This window comes from Microcaecilia unicolor, chromosome 13 (genome assembly GCF_901765095.1).
Source record: "Microcaecilia unicolor chromosome 13, aMicUni1.1, whole genome shotgun sequence".
Lineage (NCBI taxonomy): Eukaryota > Metazoa > Chordata > Amphibia > Gymnophiona > Siphonopidae > Microcaecilia > Microcaecilia unicolor.
Window position 1 is genome coordinate 62,835,683 of NC_044043.1, and position 19,333 is coordinate 62,855,015.

Genomic DNA, 19,333 nt, shown 5'->3' on the forward strand with positions numbered 1-19,333 from the left:
TTAAGTTGATCTCCCTGCTAATCGATTTGCAAATCTACACTCTTGCTAGATCATAATTATAGTCCACCACTGCATCCTACCATAGTGGCCATCTCTTGACCCTGGATTTCTGCATGAACTATGAGATAACACACTTGACTGTCATCATTACGTGGAATGATCTACTCCAATGTATTAGAACTGAGCCAAGCTATCTTCATTTTCAAAGAAAACTGAAACCCTTTTTTTACTTGATGATAAGTTTTAAGTGTTTTTCTATTTTCTTTGATAATTTTTATGTTATTTGTATAAGTTTTAATCTATCTCTGCTGTTGTATTATGTCTGATAATTCCCCATATGTAATACATGGGCTTCTTACGCTGTAAACCACCTAGAACCACCAGTTGGGATTTGTGAGGTGAATAAGTTCTGTATTAGATTAGATATATGACGAATTTTACAAGATACCAATTTGTGAAGTAGAATGGCAATACCACCTTTGCCCTCCCCCCCCCCCCTCCAGGGAGGCATAAACCACTTCTCCTACCCACTCCCTTATCAATTTTTGATGTTCCAAATCAGTTGAGTTTCTTTCAGGCATTGTGGTGTTTAACATACACAGAATCATTTAACAGGAGATATTAGAGCCACATCCTATGAAACAATGTGAGCATATCCTTTAGCCAGGGCAAACCCACCTTGATTCACTGACCCATATACTTCTATCTAGATCCTTAAGGCCTGGGTGCCCAGCCCCACCTCTGCCGCCAGATCCCATTCGTGTCTACTAACCAGAATAAAAGACCTCCCTTCATCTTCATCTCATCCCACTATTGCAGCCTCAGTAATCTTGCATGTCCTGTTCTAAAGTCCTGAATTCCAACTCAAAACAGCCCTTCCCAAATAATCATACTATCTCCCACTATATCTACTCCAACTCCCCCTTTCTGCATGTCGAAACACACATCAACCCACAGGTCATATGAGAAAGCAGTCATGTAGAGATGTCTAGGGGCCTCCCCTCCTCCACCTCAACATTATCACCGTCACTCCAGATTCATTTTTCACACATTCATATTGCCCCAAAAACATTCATCCAAATTTGTTTTGCACACAGTAAGGGTCAGTGCTTTCATCGAAAAAGCAAGAGGGGCATCCATTGACTTATCCACAATGAAACATATACATTGTATCCAAAGGGTCTACCCCAATTAACTTCATATCTCAAGCTTTACTAATGTTCAACTTGTGCACAAACTTAGCTGAGTCCAGATTATGTTCACTGTTAAGTCCTCTTCCAACAGAAATGCTATAAGGCACGGTGCAGTTAATAAATTTGAAGTCTAATAATCTGTGCACAGGTGAGCTGAACCTTGCTGATTGGAAAGATCAGACTATGAAACCTTGTTGGCAATCAGCCAACTCTGTATTGTGACATCACCTTTGAGTGCAACAAAAGCATACATGTATAAATCCAAGAATCACGTATGCAATCTCTAGAGTTCACTTTCTGCGCTGTGAAGCCTTTTAAGGGAGTTTGTTTGGCTTAACAAAGACAATTGCAGATTTTACATTTTCTTAAGCGAGCCATTTGCACTTTTGTTGCACTTTAAACACTGCCGGCTACTGCAGGACATATTGCACGTGTTTAGTGAACTGTTCAGCACAGACTGGAGTGAATGCCTTACAATTTGCTACAAACTTAGCTGAAAAATCTTGAAAGAGGTGTACGCTATGACTTTCAGTAATAGAGCTCACACTTCATTTTATAAAGTTCAGTCTTGTGTGCATAATTTAAGAATTTAGCTATTATCATGCTTGGGCGGATAGCGTCTTTTACTAAAGCTTAGCTTGAGTCATCTGCAGCAGGACCCATTTTATTCCTGTGGGCCCTGCTGCAGATAACTCAAGCTAAGCATTAGTAGAAGACCTGTGTGCCCTCTCAATTTGGAGTGGCCCTGCACTCTTTGTCAGTGGTAGTTCTTGAGTTGAGCAGCGATCAAATTGTTATCTGCAACAGATTCAGGTAAGCCCACAAATCTAAGATTACTTCACTAGGATCTGGGATCTACTTTCTATGTCCTCTATTTTCTTGCCCTGCACAATGATCAATACTTTCAATGCTGCTACCTCCACAGACATTCTGGTCAGCCCGCCTTCTGCAGTCAACATGCAATATTCAATTCTGCAGATCCATTTCCACCCTTTTATCATGGCCACGCTGTCCCTGTCCAAGCTGTCTAGCCAGCACAACTGTTTGCTGCATCATCCACTAGCCACACAGACTATGCCTACTTTCAGCTCATATGCTTAAGTCACCATAAGTGGTATCTGTCTTTTGGATTCACCTGAGTGTATTTGCACATCGCTGGTGCCAACAGATAAAACAACTTGTGAGGACCCAACTGTATTATGTATGGATGTTTGAAATTGTGCTTAGGTACATGTGAATATTTTTATGTAAAACTGTAAAGTTTTTATAGATTTGTGTATTTGGTTATTTTTATTTCCAGCTCCTGGGTGTTGATGGCCCTGTTCTTCGTGAGGCACTGATTCACAAAAAGATCATAGCAAAAGGGGAAGAGGTAAGTACATGGATGAAATTCTATGCCATCACATACCAAGCATAATCTGAATTCATGAAGAATTGGTCTGCTATTCTCGGTTGTGGAGCAAGAACGTTGTGTCCCTTCAAGTCTCTTCAGGACTGTGCTGTCTTGTGTTGAGTAAGGGTGGTGCAAATTCTCTCTTAAGATGGGCAGGTAGTGGTATGTGCCCTGTTGAAATAGAGCATTGCTCTGTTTTGGTGTTAATGAGTTACGTGCTGCTCAAGTGTATTAAATGATGGGTGATAGTGAATGTGATTTTGAAGATTAGAAATTAATGGCTTCTGTTGGGGGGGGGGGTAATCTTATAACAGTGCCTATATGTAAGTTCCTATTTTCTAAAGTAAAAGTAGGCATGAGCACTTCACCTGCCATAGATGTGGTGTAAATGCATCCGCCTAAGTACTGGAGATGTGTGTGTAACTATCTGATCAAAACAGCCCCAACAAAAAGGTCCAAACACAAAATAGCCCCTGATTTTAGTTTTTAATTTTGTCTTCATTTTATTATTTTATAATTAATTAGTTTGGTCAAACGTTATTTTCAATTGTAAATTCCTCCTTATTGGAGATTTATTTTTCTTTTTATTTATTTTAAACCGCTTTGAATCCTTTTTGGAATGATAGTGGTATATAAAGCTCCGATAGTATAGACCAAAAACAGACAAAAAAAAAAAAAACCCTTGACAAAATAACTCCCAACATATCAGCCCCGGCCAAAAGGGCCTGCCCACAATTTTGCTCCCGATAAATGAGCCCCCTTGACAAAAGGGCCCACCCCTGAGTATTGTACCTGTTGTGCTCTTGGTGCTGCAATTGTGTGTCTTTCTGAGTCCCCCTGTTGCTTTGAGCCGAGTTATGTCTCCCCTTTGCCACCCCAGTTTCAGTGCTTACTGTCTGGAATGTCTCCCTCTTCCCTCCTTACCTGACCTTGGCCTGGATTTGCCGCTGTCGGGGACAGATTGCTGGGCTCAATGGACCCTTGGTCTTTTCCCAGTATGGCATTACTTATGTACTTATGACCTTTGCCCTCCCCCCAGCCATCCTCCAACTTTCCTGTGGGCCGCAAGTAGCATCAGCATGGAAAATGAGCTGCTTCGTCTGGCCCCGGAAGTATTCCCTCTGTTGTGTTCTGCCTTGTCTGACACAACTTCCTATGTCTGTGTAGACAGGACACAACAGAGAGAACGCTTCCGGGGCCAGCTGAAGCAGCCTGTTGATGCTGCTGGCGGCCCACAGGAACATTGGAGGATCACCAGGGAGGGGGGGAGTGAGAGAGATACCAGACTATACAGGGCATGCTGGACTACGTTACGAGGTGGGTGGGAAGGAAGGAAGGGTAAAAGATGCATTTCCAGACCATGGGAAGGGGAGGAAGGGAGAGAGATGCCAGAATACAGGGAAGGGGATAGTGGGACAGAGATGACAGAACATGGGGGTGCGGAGAAAAAGATGTTGCACTGGAGAGGGAGCTGAAGGAAGAGAGAGCTCAGATGAGGGAGTAGGGAATAAAGTGGGAGAAAAGATTTTGGACCCCCAGAGGGGAGGGATACAGAGTTTTTTTTAGTATACCTCTTATTTTTGTCAAGGGTTATTTTGTTACAAGGCTATTTTGTTGGGGCTGTTTTGACGGCTATTTTGTTCGGGCGCGGTGTGTAACTTTAATATTTTATAAGTTACACATGTAAGTGTGCACCCTGCCCAGAGCCTACCTGTAAAATACACAGTTTTTAATGTATGTGTATGTTTACAGAATAGTGATTAGGTGGAGTTTTGGCATTTACATGTGCGCATGCACACACATACACACCAGTATTCTAATGATTTACACGTGTAAATGTTAGCTCCTATTTTATAGAATTACCCTCTTAACCTGCTTGATGGCTTGAGATTAGAAAAGAGAATAAGCTGTTTGGCGGTATTTATATTTTCTTTCCTTTCTCCTCCTTTGCAGCTCAATAGTCCTCTAAATCTAGAGCAGGCAGCCTATGCACGTGATGCTTTGGCAAAAGCAGTTTATGGACGTACGTTCTCCTGGCTGGTGAACAAGATTAACAGGTCTCTCATTTACAAGGTAGGAATGTCTTGGCACTAAAGGAGAAAGGGGAGAAGAGGGTATAGGATTTATGTTTGGGAATCTCATTTGAACTGTGTCACAGGGTCAGGTAAACTGAATTTTTTTCCTTTCTTCGTAAGCTGTATCTCAGTTTTAATGTTTTTTTTTTTTTTTTCAGGAGGGGGAGCACCCTGGCTGGGGAAGTGCTTCTGTCATAGGATTACTTGACATTTATGGCTTTGAGGTATTCCAGCACAACAGGTTAGTTTGCACTGAATCTACAGGGATTTGTTAGAGCAGCCATTCCCAACCCTGTCCTCGGGGCACACCTAGTTTCAGGGGTTTTTCAGGATATTCACAATGAATATGCATGAGATAGATTTGCATGCATGAATATTCATTGTGGGTATCCTGAAAACCCAATAGGACTAGGTATCCTCAAGGACTGGGTTGGGAATGGCTGTGTTAGAGGTTAATGTTGGAAGGCAAGACACTGATGTGATACTTAAATTTACTGGGGACTCTGCTAATGTTAAATTGCCTATATTGTCATTTTCTGATGACTCTGAAGTCTGTAATCCTCATTATATAGCCATTTATCATTATATAGCCATTTATCCAGCCGAATATGTGTTCCTTTGCTATGTGTTCTGCCGCTGCCTTCCAGACTGCCACATTACCTTTAATTATACATTCCTAGCATGTGTCCTCCTATGTTTCAGTCCCACTGCTCACCCTGTTTAAGGATGTTTGACACAATTGTTATAGCTGTCTTGGCCATGCCCTCTTATTTCCTTATGTTTCAGTTTAAACAAATGGAGTAATGTTAAGCAATTGTATCTTTACATTTCCTATTGAAAGCTTACTTAGAGGTCAAGAACAAAAAGAAAGGCAAGCTTTCCACTTAGTGATTGTTGCATTTATATTTCTCATATGAATAAGTAAAGCATATTCCTTGTCATCAACAGCAGATGAATCCATTAACTGATGGGTTGTATCTGCCTACCAGCAGGTGGAGATAGAGAACACTGAAAGTACAGTGATCCTGGACGTCCAGCCCCTTCTACCTTCAGTATATCTCTATCTCCCAGCAGGTGTGGACGTCACTTTCTCAGCTCCTGGATTTCTGCCTGGGGTGGCTCCTGTGCTTTGCCAGTCGAGCGGGGGTGTAGGGCTGGTGGTGTCCACTTTAAAGGCATACTTGGTTTTCCCTGTCCCTGCCTTACCCCATTCCCCCTCCTCCCGGATTCTGTCTGTGGCTGTCTGCCTACAACTTTCCTCACAGTATTAAAAAAACAAAACAAAAAAAGAGCCTTGCTTTTAACAGTGCAGCAACTTCTGAGGCTTTCTCCAGCGCTTCTGGAACTTCGCAGCCTGACCGGAGCTCATTTGACTCAGTCTCCAGAGGTGTGGAGAGTGGTGCCCAGCTCCTCTGGGGAGGTTCCCGCTGACAGCGTTCCTGTGCGGGGTAAGTTTTGGTGCAACGCCGCCATTTTGTTTCTATTTTCCGCCGAAGAAGGGCGATGGCTGCTGAAGCGGTTAAGCACTGCTCCCGATGTGGAAAACGCAGGACAGCAGCGGGGCTTTGCAGCACGTGCTGCTTAGACATTAATGCTGGCACGAGCATGGCTGATGGTGATTCTTCCCGCACGACGGAGTTTGCAGCAGGTGCCATTTTGGTTGCACCACGTGACTCGACCCTCGCTGTGGCTGAGGCGTCTGAGTGCAGGGGGACGCCTGTCCTTGAGGTTTCTAGAGAGGCTCATGCCTCCGCTTCCCCTAATATAGGAGTGGATGGTCAGGGTGCGTTTTTTACCCCTGAATTTGTGCTGCTGATGCATAGGGCCTTTATGTTAAAAAGAGCCCTGCCTGAGCCTTCTGAAAATTTACTGCGGACTGGATTGCCTCCAGGTTTTGAAAGCCCAGCGTCTGCTGGAGACTTTCAGTATTGACTATCCTGACGTGGCCACAGCCTCTTCTATTAACCCTAAGATGGCCAGTACTTATTACAGCTCAATGGTCTGAACCTGATGGCCCCTTCAAAGTGGTAGGGCTATGTGTCACCTTTACCCTGTGGGTGAATCCCACTTGTCCCTGTTTGGGATGCCTAAGGTGAACGCGTTGGTCACTGCGGTGACTAAGAAAACTACTCTCCCTGTGGAGGGAGGAGTCGCATTGAAGGATATGCAGGACCGGTGGCTGGAATCCTCCTTGAAGCGGTCCTTTGAAATCTCGGCCCTCTCCTTAAGGGCAGCTATTTGCAGTTCTTATGCAGCATGGGCTTGCCTTTCCTGGCTACAGCAGGCGGTCGAACAGCCCGCAGATGGAGCGGGTTCCCTCTTTGAGATCGCCCCGCGTGTGGAGTCTGCCCTGGCCTTTTTGGCTGATGCCCTTTATGTTCTGGTCAAAGCATCTGCTGAACAGATGTCTTTAGCTGTTTCTGCTCGCCGCCTTCTTTGGCTTCGTCATTGGGTGGCTGATATGGCCTCTAAACAAAGGCTGGTGAGGTTACCCTTTCGGGGCCTCCTTTTATTTGGGGAGGAATTGGAGAAGATAGTCAAGGACCTAGGGGACTCTAAATCCCAATGGTTGCCTGAGGATAAGCCGAGGCCTTCTTCCAAGAGCCCTTCCTTTCCCCCCTCTTCCAGACCACGTTTTCGAGAGGCTCGAAGATACTGCCTTGGGCGTTCAGCGGGGTTTTCACAACGTTCCCGCTTTCAGCAGAGGAACTCCTTTCGTACGGACAGGTGGTCTGCGATGTCTGGTCAACGCCCAGGAATTCAGGGGCGTTCTACACAATGATGGGGCGCCAGTCCACTCTTCGGTTCCCGCAGTAGGGGGTCGCCTCTCCCTCTTTCTCGAGGAGTGGACCAAGATTACTTCTAATCAATGGGTCCTGGACCTGATCAGAGAAGGTTACCAGTTGGAATTTGCTACTCTGGTTGGAGATGCCTTTTTAGAGTCCTGATGCGGCACTGCCATCAAACGGGCAGCAGTCAAGGAGACTGAAGCTTGGAGCGGTGGTTCTGGTTCCTCCCATCAAACGTGGCTGCAGCCGCTACTCCATTTTGTGGTGCCTCGAAAAGGCGGGTCTTTCAGACTGATCCTCGACTTACGCAGAGTCAACGAGGCCTTAAGAGTGCTACTCTTCCACATAGAAACCCTGCGCTCCGTCATTGCAGCGGTACAGCCAGGGGAGTTTCTCACGTCTCTGGACCTCAAAGAAGCATATTTGCATATTCCTATCTGGCCCCCGCATCAGCGGTTCCTGAGGTTTGCGGTGTTAAGCCGACATTTTCAGTTTCGCACCTTGCCTTTTGGCCTGACAACAGCACCTCGCACCTTTTCCAAGGTGGTGGTAGTGGTGGCCACCTCTCTCAGGCAAGAGGGTATCAAAGTTCACCCTTATCTCAACGACTGGCTCATCAGGGCGGATTCGGCGAACGAAAGCCGACTTGCCACAACCAGAGTTATAACATTTCTTCAGACTCTGGGCTGGGTGGTCAATATGCCCAAAAGTCACCTGACCCCCCTCTCAGTCTCTCGAGTATTTGGGGGTCTGGTTCGACACGGCTTCGGGGTTTGTCTTTCTCCCCGACACCCCCTCTCAGTCTCTCGAGTATTTGGGGGTCTGGTTCAACACGGCTTCGGGGTTCGTCTTTCTCCCCGACAACAGGCAACTCAAGTTTCAGAATCAGGTCCGACTGCTCCTGCGGATGCCCCGCCGTCGAGCTTCGGACTTTGTCCAGCTCCTAGGATCGATGTTGGCCACTATAGAAGTGGTTCCTTGGGCGAGAGCACACATGAGACCCCTGCAACTTTCCCTGCTGAAGCAATGGTCTCCGATTTCCCAGGAATACCAACGCAGGCTTCCATGGCTCCCTGCGGCCCAGCGCAGCATGAATTGGTGGCTCTCCGACATCATGCTACGATGAGGGATGCCGCTGGCTCACCCCTCTTGGCACCTGGTGATAATGGATGCCAGCCTATCAGGCTGGGGAGCACATTGCCTGGGACACTATGCTCAGGGTCAGTGGACAACTGTGGAAGCGGGGTGGTCCATCAATCGCTTGGAGCTGAAAGCGATATTTCAAGCTCTTCTGGCCTTCCACAGGACTCTGGAGGGTCTCCCAGTCTGAGTTCTTTCAGAGAACACGACAGCAGTGGCCTACATCAGTCGTCAGGGCAGCACTCTGTGCAGAGCCCTAGCCACGGAGGCGTCTGAGATTTTCGACTGGGCCGAGCGCCACCTGGAGCTGCTGTCCACGGCTCACATTGTCAGTCAAAGCAACGTGCAAACCAATTTCCTCAGCAGGTGGAATGGGAACTTGCTGAGGAAGTTTTTCGTCAGTTTTGTGCCAAATGGGAGATTCCAGGATTGGATCTCATGGCGTCAAGTGCAAATGCCAAAGTCCCTCGCTTCTACAGAAGAGACCCTTGTGCTGCAGGGTTGGATGCACTGGCTCAACCTTGGTCTTTGGGCCTCCTGTACGTGTTCCCTCCGTGGCCTTTGATAGGGCGGGTGCTGCAGGGTTGGATGCACTGGCTCAACCTTGGTCTTTGGGCCTCCTGTACGTGTTCCCTCCGTGGCCTTTGATAGGGCGGGTTCTGCTTCGGATTCGCCTGCACCAAGGATTGGTGATTCTCATCGCCCCAGATTGGATGATGGCTTACAGAAGGGCCTGGCTTACAATTCCCTTTGAGTTCAAGTAGCGGCGTTGGCTTTTTTCCCGGGGAAAGTCTCCGGCTTGTCCCTAGCTGCTCATCCGGATGTTGCCCGATTTCTCAGAGGGGCGCTACATCTCCGTCCTCCCTTACGGTCGCCTTGTCCATCTTGGAAACTGGGGCTCATTTTGAAAGCGCTCCGGCGATCTCCTTTTGAGCCACTTAACCATACTTCTGAGAAAGATGTGACTTTCAAGATAGTCTTTTTAGTGTCAATGACGTCGGCACAAAGAGTGTCTGAACTGCAGGCTCTGTCCTGCTGGGATCTTTTTCTACGGTTCTCGGAGTCCAGTGTAACCATCCGAACAGTACCTTCCTTCTTCCCTAAGGTGGTTTCGGCTTTTCACCTTAACCAGACCATTTTTCTGCCTTCCCTTCGTAAGGAGGACTTTCCGGAATCCTTCGGGCAGTGACGCCTTTTGGATGTCTGCAGGGCTCTGTTGCAGTATCTACAGATGTCAAATTAGTTCAGGAATTCTGACCATCTATTTGTTCTGTTGGCAGGTTCATGATGCGGGTTTCCGGCGTCTAAAGCCTCTATGGCCCGTTGGCTTAAGGAAGTCATTTTTTCTGCTTTCAGGTTGGTCTCTGCCTGAAGCGTTTAGAGTGCATTCCACGAGGGCAATGTTTTCTTCATGGGCTGGAACGGGTGTCCTTTCTCTACAAGAGATCTGTCTTGCGACTACCTGGGCTTCTCATCTCTCCTTTGTGCGACATTACAGGCTGGATGTCGCAGCGCGACAGGATGCGCAGTGGGGCACAAGTTCTTGCTCGTGGGGTCGCATGTTCCCACCCTATTTAGGGAGTGCTTTTGTACATCCTGTCAGTTATTGGATTCATCTGCTGTTGATGACAAGGAAGGGAAAATTAGGTCCTTCGCTGATAATTTTCTTTCGTCACAGCAGATGAATCCATGATCCCTCCCTGTCTGACTTTGTTTTTGTACAGATGTTTCATACATGTGTTTTGTCTCATCAGGAGTACGTGAAGACAAGCTCTCAGAGATGATACATGCTGTTATATGGCAGGAGGTTGAGAAGGTCCCTCTTTTGCTTTGTTCTTGCTCCGGTTCAGGGAGCGTTTGTTCACTGTGAGGAAAGTTCATGTTATTTTGCCTTTCTTTTTCACTCTGCTTTGGAAATTTCATATACTGAAGGTAGAAGGGGTGGACGTCCAGGATCACTGTACTTTCAGTGTTCTCTATCTCCACCTGCTGGTAGGCGGATACAACCCATCAGTTAATGGATTCATCTTCTGTGACTAAAGGAAAGAAAATTATCAGGTAAGGACCTAATTTTCCCTTAAGTACTATGGGGCTAGCTTTTAAAGAGCACTGATTGGAGAGAAGAATCAGATAATTTTAAATGATCTTTTTCTAGATGTTCCTAACTGCCTGGATTTTTAGCTGAAAATTTACTTATATGAAGTCAAGCAAAATTTGACTGGCTAGATTTAGGACAGTTTGGACAGCTGGTGTTAGGGGTCCTTTACTAAGCTGTGGTTTAAAGTGGCCTTAGCGTGCCCTTATGGATGATTTTCTATTTTTTGTATTAATGGCCATGCGTTAATGTTGCCATTAGTGTGCACCCATTTTTAAAAATTTACGTATGAGCACTTACCTCCACCCATTTTGTAAGTGGTAAGGGATCACGAGGTATCCCTGTGCTTACCAGTTAGTGTGTGTTAATGTAGATGTGCTAAATGTTTACCACAGGAATGCCCATGCTTTGCCTCCTCTCCCCAACATGTCCCCTCCCAAAAACATTTTAGCGTGCGGTTAGTACACGCATACATTTGGTAGTTATTGCAGGAGGCCTGAGTGCATCCCGCACTACCACCTTTTTAAGCTGCATTAGGCACATGCTAGTGCTTAATGTGGCTTAGTACAAGGGCCTTATAGTATATTAGGACTAAAAACCAACATTAATTGGCTAAATCATACTTTGTTCCCTGGCTAAATTTGCCTACCATTGAAATTTAGAGAGAAAAAGTTTAGCTAGTCAGTATGGAATAATTTAGAAAATAAAACAGACAGATGAACCTTTTGAAAATGGATCACTTTATGACTATATATTATCGCTATTTTATCTCTTGGCTCTCACTTCCCTTCTGCAAAGTGATGTTTTGCTTCTATGATTGTTTTTGTTTTTCTGTGCAGTTTTGAGCAGTTCTGTATTAATTATTGTAATGAAAAACTTCAGCAACTCTTCATAGAGCTGACACTTAAGTCAGAGCAAGAGGAGTATGAGGCAGAGGGCATTGCGGTAAGGATATATTTACGTCATTTCACACTAGTATGTTCTGATATGAGAGTAACTGGGAGAACTGTCATGCCCAAAACATTTGTCTTCTGACTTCATACTGATTGTTTTCCTTCAAGTAATTCTCTCTCAACCTGATCTTCTATTATGTAATTCCCACCTGAAATACAGTGAAGACAAAGGAAGCAATATCATTAGTTGCTCTCAGACCATACCTATTACTCCTTTGGTACTCAATTCCTCCTCTAAATTTCTTTAAACCTGTGTATTCCAGGGCCGGGGAATAATGGAGTTATGTGACTACCTGTTCTAATGTGTGATGGAATATTGCACTCTATTACAAAATCCTGCAATAACCTCATTAATCAGAGATGTAGCAGATTTTGGCTGTTTCTTGTTTCACTTGTTATCACACACTTAGTGAGGGGGGTCTCCAGGGATGGTAGGAGTGGTTTATGGTATTGTCTTGCCCAATGTTTGAAAATGAGCAGTCTAATTCCATTTCCATTTTTCTTTAATAGTGGGAACCTGTCCAGTACTTCAACAATAAAATTATTTGTGATTTGGTGGAAGAGAAACACAAAGGCATCATTTCAGTTCTAGTAAGTGCACAACTTAGTGGCTTTTGCTGTCTGCCTCTGAGGTGAAGCAGGCTGAGTATTGTTTTGGTTTGTGATCTGTGACTGGGGTACAAAGGAGAAGCAGTTTTGAAGTTTTGTCATGTTTTTTTTTTTTTTTCCCCTAGGATGAAGAGTGTCTGCGTCCTGGAGATCCCACAGATTTGACATTTTTGGAAAAGCTGGAGGAAACTGTGAAAAATCATCCACACTTTATCACGTAAATTTAAAAATTATTTTTTTCTTAAGGGTTGTGTTCACAGTTTAGGGGGAAGGAGGCACGTGCACAAGATAACACATATAGGAAGGAAAGTTGGTGAGATATAAGATCTATTGAAATAGATTCTGTTTTTAAAAACATAATTATTCCTCATAGGCAGGGCTTTTTTTGAGGGGGTACTGAGTACCGGCACCTTATCTATTGTCTGCTAAAATTGACCCATGGACCCCAAGTTTCAATGATAGAGCTCAGGATCTACACACCAATTCTGCCTTGTCATAGATTCTGTGACTGGTTGCAGGGGGCCCTGGCTATTATGGGGTGGGTTCCTCAGTGATCACCCCACCCCTGAAGGGTGGCCTGGCATTTGAGTACCAGCAACATTTTTGCTAGAAAAAACACACTGCTCATAGGTCTCATCAGATTAGAAATCTTACTGGATTTCATATCTTAGAATTCAAGCGTACTCTTTTCATTTCATTCTCCTGTTATGACTTGTCTTGGCTCATGAAAAGGTTAGAAACTGACATTTCGTATATCTTGTCTCCACTGTTGAGGCATGACTGTATAGAAACAGAACATAATGGCAGGAAAAAAACATATTACCTATCCAGTTTGTCCATCCATACCAGCTACTTAACTCTACAATCCCTTCATCTCCCTTGGAGATCTCTGTGTTTCTCCTGTGACTTTTCTTTTAAATTACTTATTTTCCAGCTATTAAATTCAACACATCATACAGTCAGATTCAAAAGAGAGATTGTGTCATAATACAACATTAACATAATCCAGTCCAGCTGTTAAGCACACTATTTACATAAGACTAGTAGGACAGCTATATGTTATAATAAATATCTCTTGTCTTTCAGAGCATATGTTAAACATTCCATTTTGGCCAAAGCAGCTACACATTGGGATGTGGATATTTCCCTCTCAGCAGAGACTTAATAGCCTGAGTTATTTTAGCCACTGATCTCCATCCAGCAGCAACAGCTGGCCCACCATCAGTTCAGGGAAATTCACCTTAGCAATTAAAGAAATGCTGGGCAGCAGCTTTTAATCTGTGAAACTATTTTTCAGCCTACCATATGGAGGAATTGAAACAAACCTTAGTTAACCTTGAAGCTGTAGTAGGCCAATCAACAAAGATCAGCAAATCACCTGGACTCGAAGGTATCATCCTAGAGTACTGAAGGAAATGAAATATCATTAAGACTGTCTACTGTACCTGAAGATTGGAAAATGGGCAACATATTGCCAATTCAGAACTTTAAAACTCCTAATCTGAAGAGCACTCACCTCTTTAGACTTTCCTCATATGAGAGGAGTTTGATCTCTTAATCATTTTGGTCACCTTCCTCTGTACCTTTTCTAATTAAGCTATATTTTATTTGAAATACAGCAACCAGAATTGCTTATAATACTCAAAGTGCAGTTGCACCGTGGTGCAATAAAGAGGCATTATGATACTTCTTTTATTCTGTCTTCCTTTCCTAATAATTAGTAACATTCTGTTTGCTTGTTTGGCCACTGTCACACACCAAGCAGAAGATTTCAACATATTGTCCATGATCACATCTAGATCTTTTTTCCTAGGTGATTTCCTAATGTGGAACTTAGTATATGAAGTCAGCGAACATCCCTTGTTGTCTGTGGTTTTCTTTGTTTTTGTTTCCAGACATCTTGTCACATGAACTCAAGGCTTTGAGGAACCTTTCAGAAGTAGAACCATATATTGGGGCCTATGTTTTTCCTGACAGCCAAATAATTGCAGATGCAGTTTACAATACCATCATTTGGAGGCGTTTTATTCAAATTATCTTATGGTCACCAATAAGGGAGGCTCTTAATGTATTTGTAGCCTAGAAATATGTACCTATATAGGTTAATCCAGACCAGATTCACAACAGGTTCTCAAAGGTACCTGATACAGACACTCGGGCCAGTGTGATTTTCCATCGAAGCGGTAGATATGCAAATCCTAATAGTAAAGGTCCATCAAAATTATATAAGAATTTCCCTGTGGGAGCAACATTTTACTGTGTTATTTGGAATAATTTGTCTTTTTCCTTTGGCGGAACATAAAATTTGATGTGTTAAAGCTTGATGTACCACCTGAAATATTTGTATGCAACACTGATTTTGGGATTCATTGGGATCGTTTTTGTCAATTTATTTTTATTTTGTTACATTTGTACCCCGCGCTTTCCCACTCATGGCAGGCTCAATGCGGCAGGCAATGGAGGGTTAAGTGACTTGCCCAGAGTCACAAGGAGCTGCCTGTGCCGGGAATCGAACTCAGTTCCTCAGGACCAAAGTCCACCACCCTAACCACTATGGGGTCCTTATATTAAAGCTTAGCGTGCACTAACAGAATTAGCTCTTACTAGATGTTTCAAATCCTTTTTCATACCTATGGGCCATGTGGCACTTAGTGCATGCTAATGTCCGCTAGGGTGCACTAGGCTTTAGTAAAAGGGCCCCTATATGTATGGAAAAAGTTGTCATTTTTGGTGTGAGATTTATAGAATGTATTACAAGGGGATTAAAAAAAAATATATATATATATATATTCTGTAGAAACCATTATAAATAGCATTCAACTACTTGAGTGTGGCTTGTTTAACAACATTTTTTTTGATTGATTGTTTTATATAGAGAGTGATGATCCCTTTCTAAACAGATTTCCTAAATTGTTGAAGTGTATTGAATTTTTGAAAAATAAATTGCTACGTGTGAAGAGAGACCGTTTTTCTTCTTACATTGAGCTACCCATGTTTTTGTTATTTTTATATGTAGGCATAAACTGGGTGATCAGAAGACACGGAAATGTGTGGGCCGTGATGAGTTTCGCCTGCTCCACTATGCTGGGGAAGTTAACTACAATGTCACAGGTAATGCTCAAGAGCTTATGGGGGTTGTGGAAGGCCATGGCAGATGATGGTTCCTAAGTTTTACCTGTGATTCTTCTTTCCCAGTTAGCAGCAATTCACCCATATGGCAGTTTCTACCCTTATTTACCAGGGGCCAAATCATTTGTCATTCCTTTTTTTCTTATATTTTGGGTTACCCCCACCTGATAGAAGTCAATATTTTTTTTTCAAATTAGCCACGTGCGGATTTTGCTTCTATTTTGCTTCTATTTACATTTGTTCATTTTTAAATTTGGTCCTATTTTCAGACAGTGAGAAATTAGTCATGGAAAAGTGGCCATGCCCTTTTGTGGATTGCCAATTTACTAAAAGGCAGAAAACAGAGAATAGAACTGAATTGCTACTTATACACATGGAAAAAGGTCACTAGTAGAATACCCCAAAGGTTTGTATTGGGACCTGTGCTGTCTTAATTTATTCATAAATGATTTGGAGATAGGAGTGATGATTGAAGTGATTAAATTTGTGGGTAGCACAAAATTATTCAATGTCCTCAAAATGGCAGACGATTGTGAGGATTTTCAGAAGAAACATGAGACTAGAAGACTGGGCACTTAAATGGCAGATGAAATTTAATGTGGACAAGCACAAAGTGATGGACTTAGGCAAAAAATAATCCCAACTAGAAGTACAAAATCCTGGGTTCTGAATTAGGGGTCACTACCCATTAAAAGGTCTTGGAGGCATTGTAGAAGCATGTTGACATTTTCAGGCCAGTAAGCCATGACTGCTAAAAATAACAAATAAGAGACTGAAAAGGGATAGAGAATATTATTATGCCTCTGTATAGGTCCTTGGTGTGACCACACCTTGAGTACTGTGTTCAGGGCTGGTTGTCCCATATCAGAAAAAAATATAACAGAGCTAGAAAAGTTTCAGAGAAAGGCGACAAGAATGGTGTTATTTATTAGCTTTTTACATTTTCTTTATAAATTATCATTCAAAATGGTTTACACAGTATAAAACAAAAATCAGACAAAGACTAAACAAGAAAGATAAGAACAGTAAAAATAAAATCAACACGAGACCAACTTATTACAGCATCTGAAGATGAGGGGAAAAAAATGTCAATTTCTTCCGAAACCCCAATAAGATAGACTCCATTCTTGAATCAGCAGGCAGTTTATTCTAGTATTCAGGTCATATAACCCTGAAGGCTCCATAACAACTTCCTTATCCTTCCTAGCCCAGGAATTTCTAAAAAAATCCCCTCTCAATGAACACCTCCCTTAGAAGAAAGGCTAAACAGGGTTCTTTATCTTGGAGAAAAGACAACTGAGAAGGGGATACGATAGAAGTTTATAAAATCATAAATGGTTTAGACCTATTTAATCTGTCAAATAACACCAACAAGAGGGTACGTCATGAAACTGACCAGCAGATTGACAACAAATCATAAAAAGTTTTATTTTTCATGCAGCACATAAGCTGTGGAATCTAGTGCTGGAAGATGTGGTCAAGGCAGTTAACATAGGATTGAAATGTTTTAGAAAAGTTTCTGGAGGAAAAGTCTCTAAAATAATTATTGACCAGATAAACATGGGAGAGCCATTGAACCTCTCTAGAAATGATCTATGGGAAATATATCTGTGTTTTGGGATCTACTGGGTACTTGTGACCCAGTCTGGCCATTGTTGGAGAGAGGATGCTAGGTTTGGACCTTGGTGTGACCCAGCATGGCTGCATTTTTTTTTTTATTAAACATTCCAAACCTAGGAATTAATATCTCTGAAAATCTGTGTATTAGAACAAGAGGGAGTGTTGGCCTCAGAGTGATTTTAGTTCCCATTACTCTTTGCAATCAGTAGATCTGGAAAATAACTGATGGTGGTAATACAGTTTGCATCTGTCTTTTCGGGGAAGCCACCTAATGGGGCTTGCAGCTTTCTGATTTGTAGCCTTTGAGTTCAACTATTAATCATGGATGACAATTTTTATTTATTTATTAATATTTAGTACAATCAATTACAAGTATACACTTTGCACCAGAAACACAGATTAAACAAAGAAATAAAGAACAAATTAAGGAAACAAGAAATCTCTTCCTTAGACCACTACAAGGGGGGAGGGGGGAGTGAACTGAAAACCAATGGGAAGAATAAAAAGGAAAGAAATGTAAGGAATAGGCCCTAACTGAACTAGACTTCAACAATTCTTCAATGCCATAATTAAATAATTAGATTTCAAGTCCCCCTGGAGATCTTCTTAAACTCTATGAAGGCCTTCAAATTGTTGCGCCTCAAAAAACACATATTTAACACCAAGATATTTTACCATACATTTACATGGATAAGCAAAAACAGGGTACCCAAACTGCGTGTATCCTCTCTCAGGTTCAAAAACAATTTTCTTCTATTCTGAGTGGATTTAATCACTTTGGGATAAGCCCACAAAGAAGTTTCTGATAATTATGAAAGAACAGCTTTAATACAGCATTAAAATCCTGTTGAAAGACAAAGAAGCCAAAAAGCGTAGCTTGATCAGATGGGGGACATTTTTAACAAAGCCATTCTGTCTACATTTAATTCTGTCAAGATTCAAGATGTACTGAGAAAGAAGAGAAACTGCAAGAGAAGTAAGAGATGGCAGGACAGAGGTGAATGGTAACAGATGGGCTGTCATTAGGAGAGATACCAGAACACAACTCTCCCCCCTCCTCCCTCCTCCACAGATGCCAGTTATAAAGGGTAACATTGAATGGAAGTTTGAGAGCCATATAGAATTTTGTTCTAGCCAAGCCCCTGTGAAAAATTTGTTGGCAGGATTGATTGCATCCAGGAAGGCGGCATAGTAACATAGTAAATGATGGCAGATAAAGCCCAGTACGGCCTATCCAGTCTGGTCAAAGTCACATTTATTATCAAATTGTTATTGAACCAACAATCCAATAGCATTATTACATTTTACTTGCTAAGTTTCACATTACAATGTCTTCTTCTCCCTCACTGAGATATACAGGACCTGCACTCATAGCATATGATATGAATGTGGTATAAAATATGCATACTTGATACCGATCCATCCTTGCCATTTTCAGGGCTTATACTATAAAATCTGCCCTGCACTGTCTCTACTTCCCAGCTACCGGAATTGCCATTGAAAACCTCTCCAGCCCATCCTGATCTGTCTTGCCACTGTAGAAGTTACTTTCCCACTGCTGTAGTTGCTGTTGAAGCCTACTCCAGCCCATCCTGATGAGAGTTACAGGTGGTATTCATAAAAATTAAGGGACATAAGAGTTGTATAAGGAGAGCAAAGACGAGAAAGGAAAAAACAAGATATGTGAAGGATTTTCCTTTGACAGGTAAAACTCAAGGATGACTCAGAATAGCATATCTAAATGTAGCATACTATGAAGACAAGGAAGTTGTAATAAATAGAAATACTTTTTGAAGCTGTCTCACACTGACAGGGCTACTTTGAAATCAGAGATCCCCCCCCCTCCCCCAACACCAAAAATCAAGTTCTTTTCCTGGTTGATGTCTGCTGTTTCTTCCCCTTCCAAAATAGTGTTTGACCCTTGGAAATTTTCCACCTTAAATGCAAGATTCAGCATTTTGTTTCCAGTTATAGTGTGTAGTTGCCAAGCCTTTGAACATTTTCCAAATATTTACCATTTTTCATCTTATCTATCCCTCTTACACGTTTAAGCTGTTGCAGGTGTTTGTCATCTACAGACAAACACATTTTCCCTTCCACTTCCAAGGCACTGTAGAGGAGCTTAGCACCAATCCTGGGAGTATCTGACTTGTTCTCTAACCAGTCAGATCCCACAGGCTGTCATCAAGGCCTGTTGCTTAACTAACTACTCACCACAGTTTTAATTGTTCTTCCAACGCCTCATCTGATCAGTTGACTTACCAGTCTTCTATGTAGAGAGCAATGTCAAAGGCTTTCCTAAAATCTAGATGGGCCATATATTGCACCCCATGATCT

The 19,333-nt window shown here is 42.8% G+C and overlaps 1 protein-coding gene across 1 annotated transcript in view; it reads left to right on the top strand.

Annotated features, from left to right (window-relative positions):
• MYO1C (myosin IC) overlaps positions 1-19,333 on the top strand; it is a 199,566-nt gene that overhangs the window by 114,046 nt on the left and 66,187 nt on the right. Inside the window, 7 exon segments of the mRNA XM_030222087.1 lie at positions 2,494-2,565; positions 4,540-4,659; positions 4,820-4,902; positions 11,525-11,630; positions 12,149-12,229; positions 12,373-12,464; positions 15,264-15,358. Coding sequence (XP_030077947.1) covers positions 2,494-2,565; positions 4,540-4,659; positions 4,820-4,902; positions 11,525-11,630; positions 12,149-12,229; positions 12,373-12,464; positions 15,264-15,358 — 649 coding nt within the window.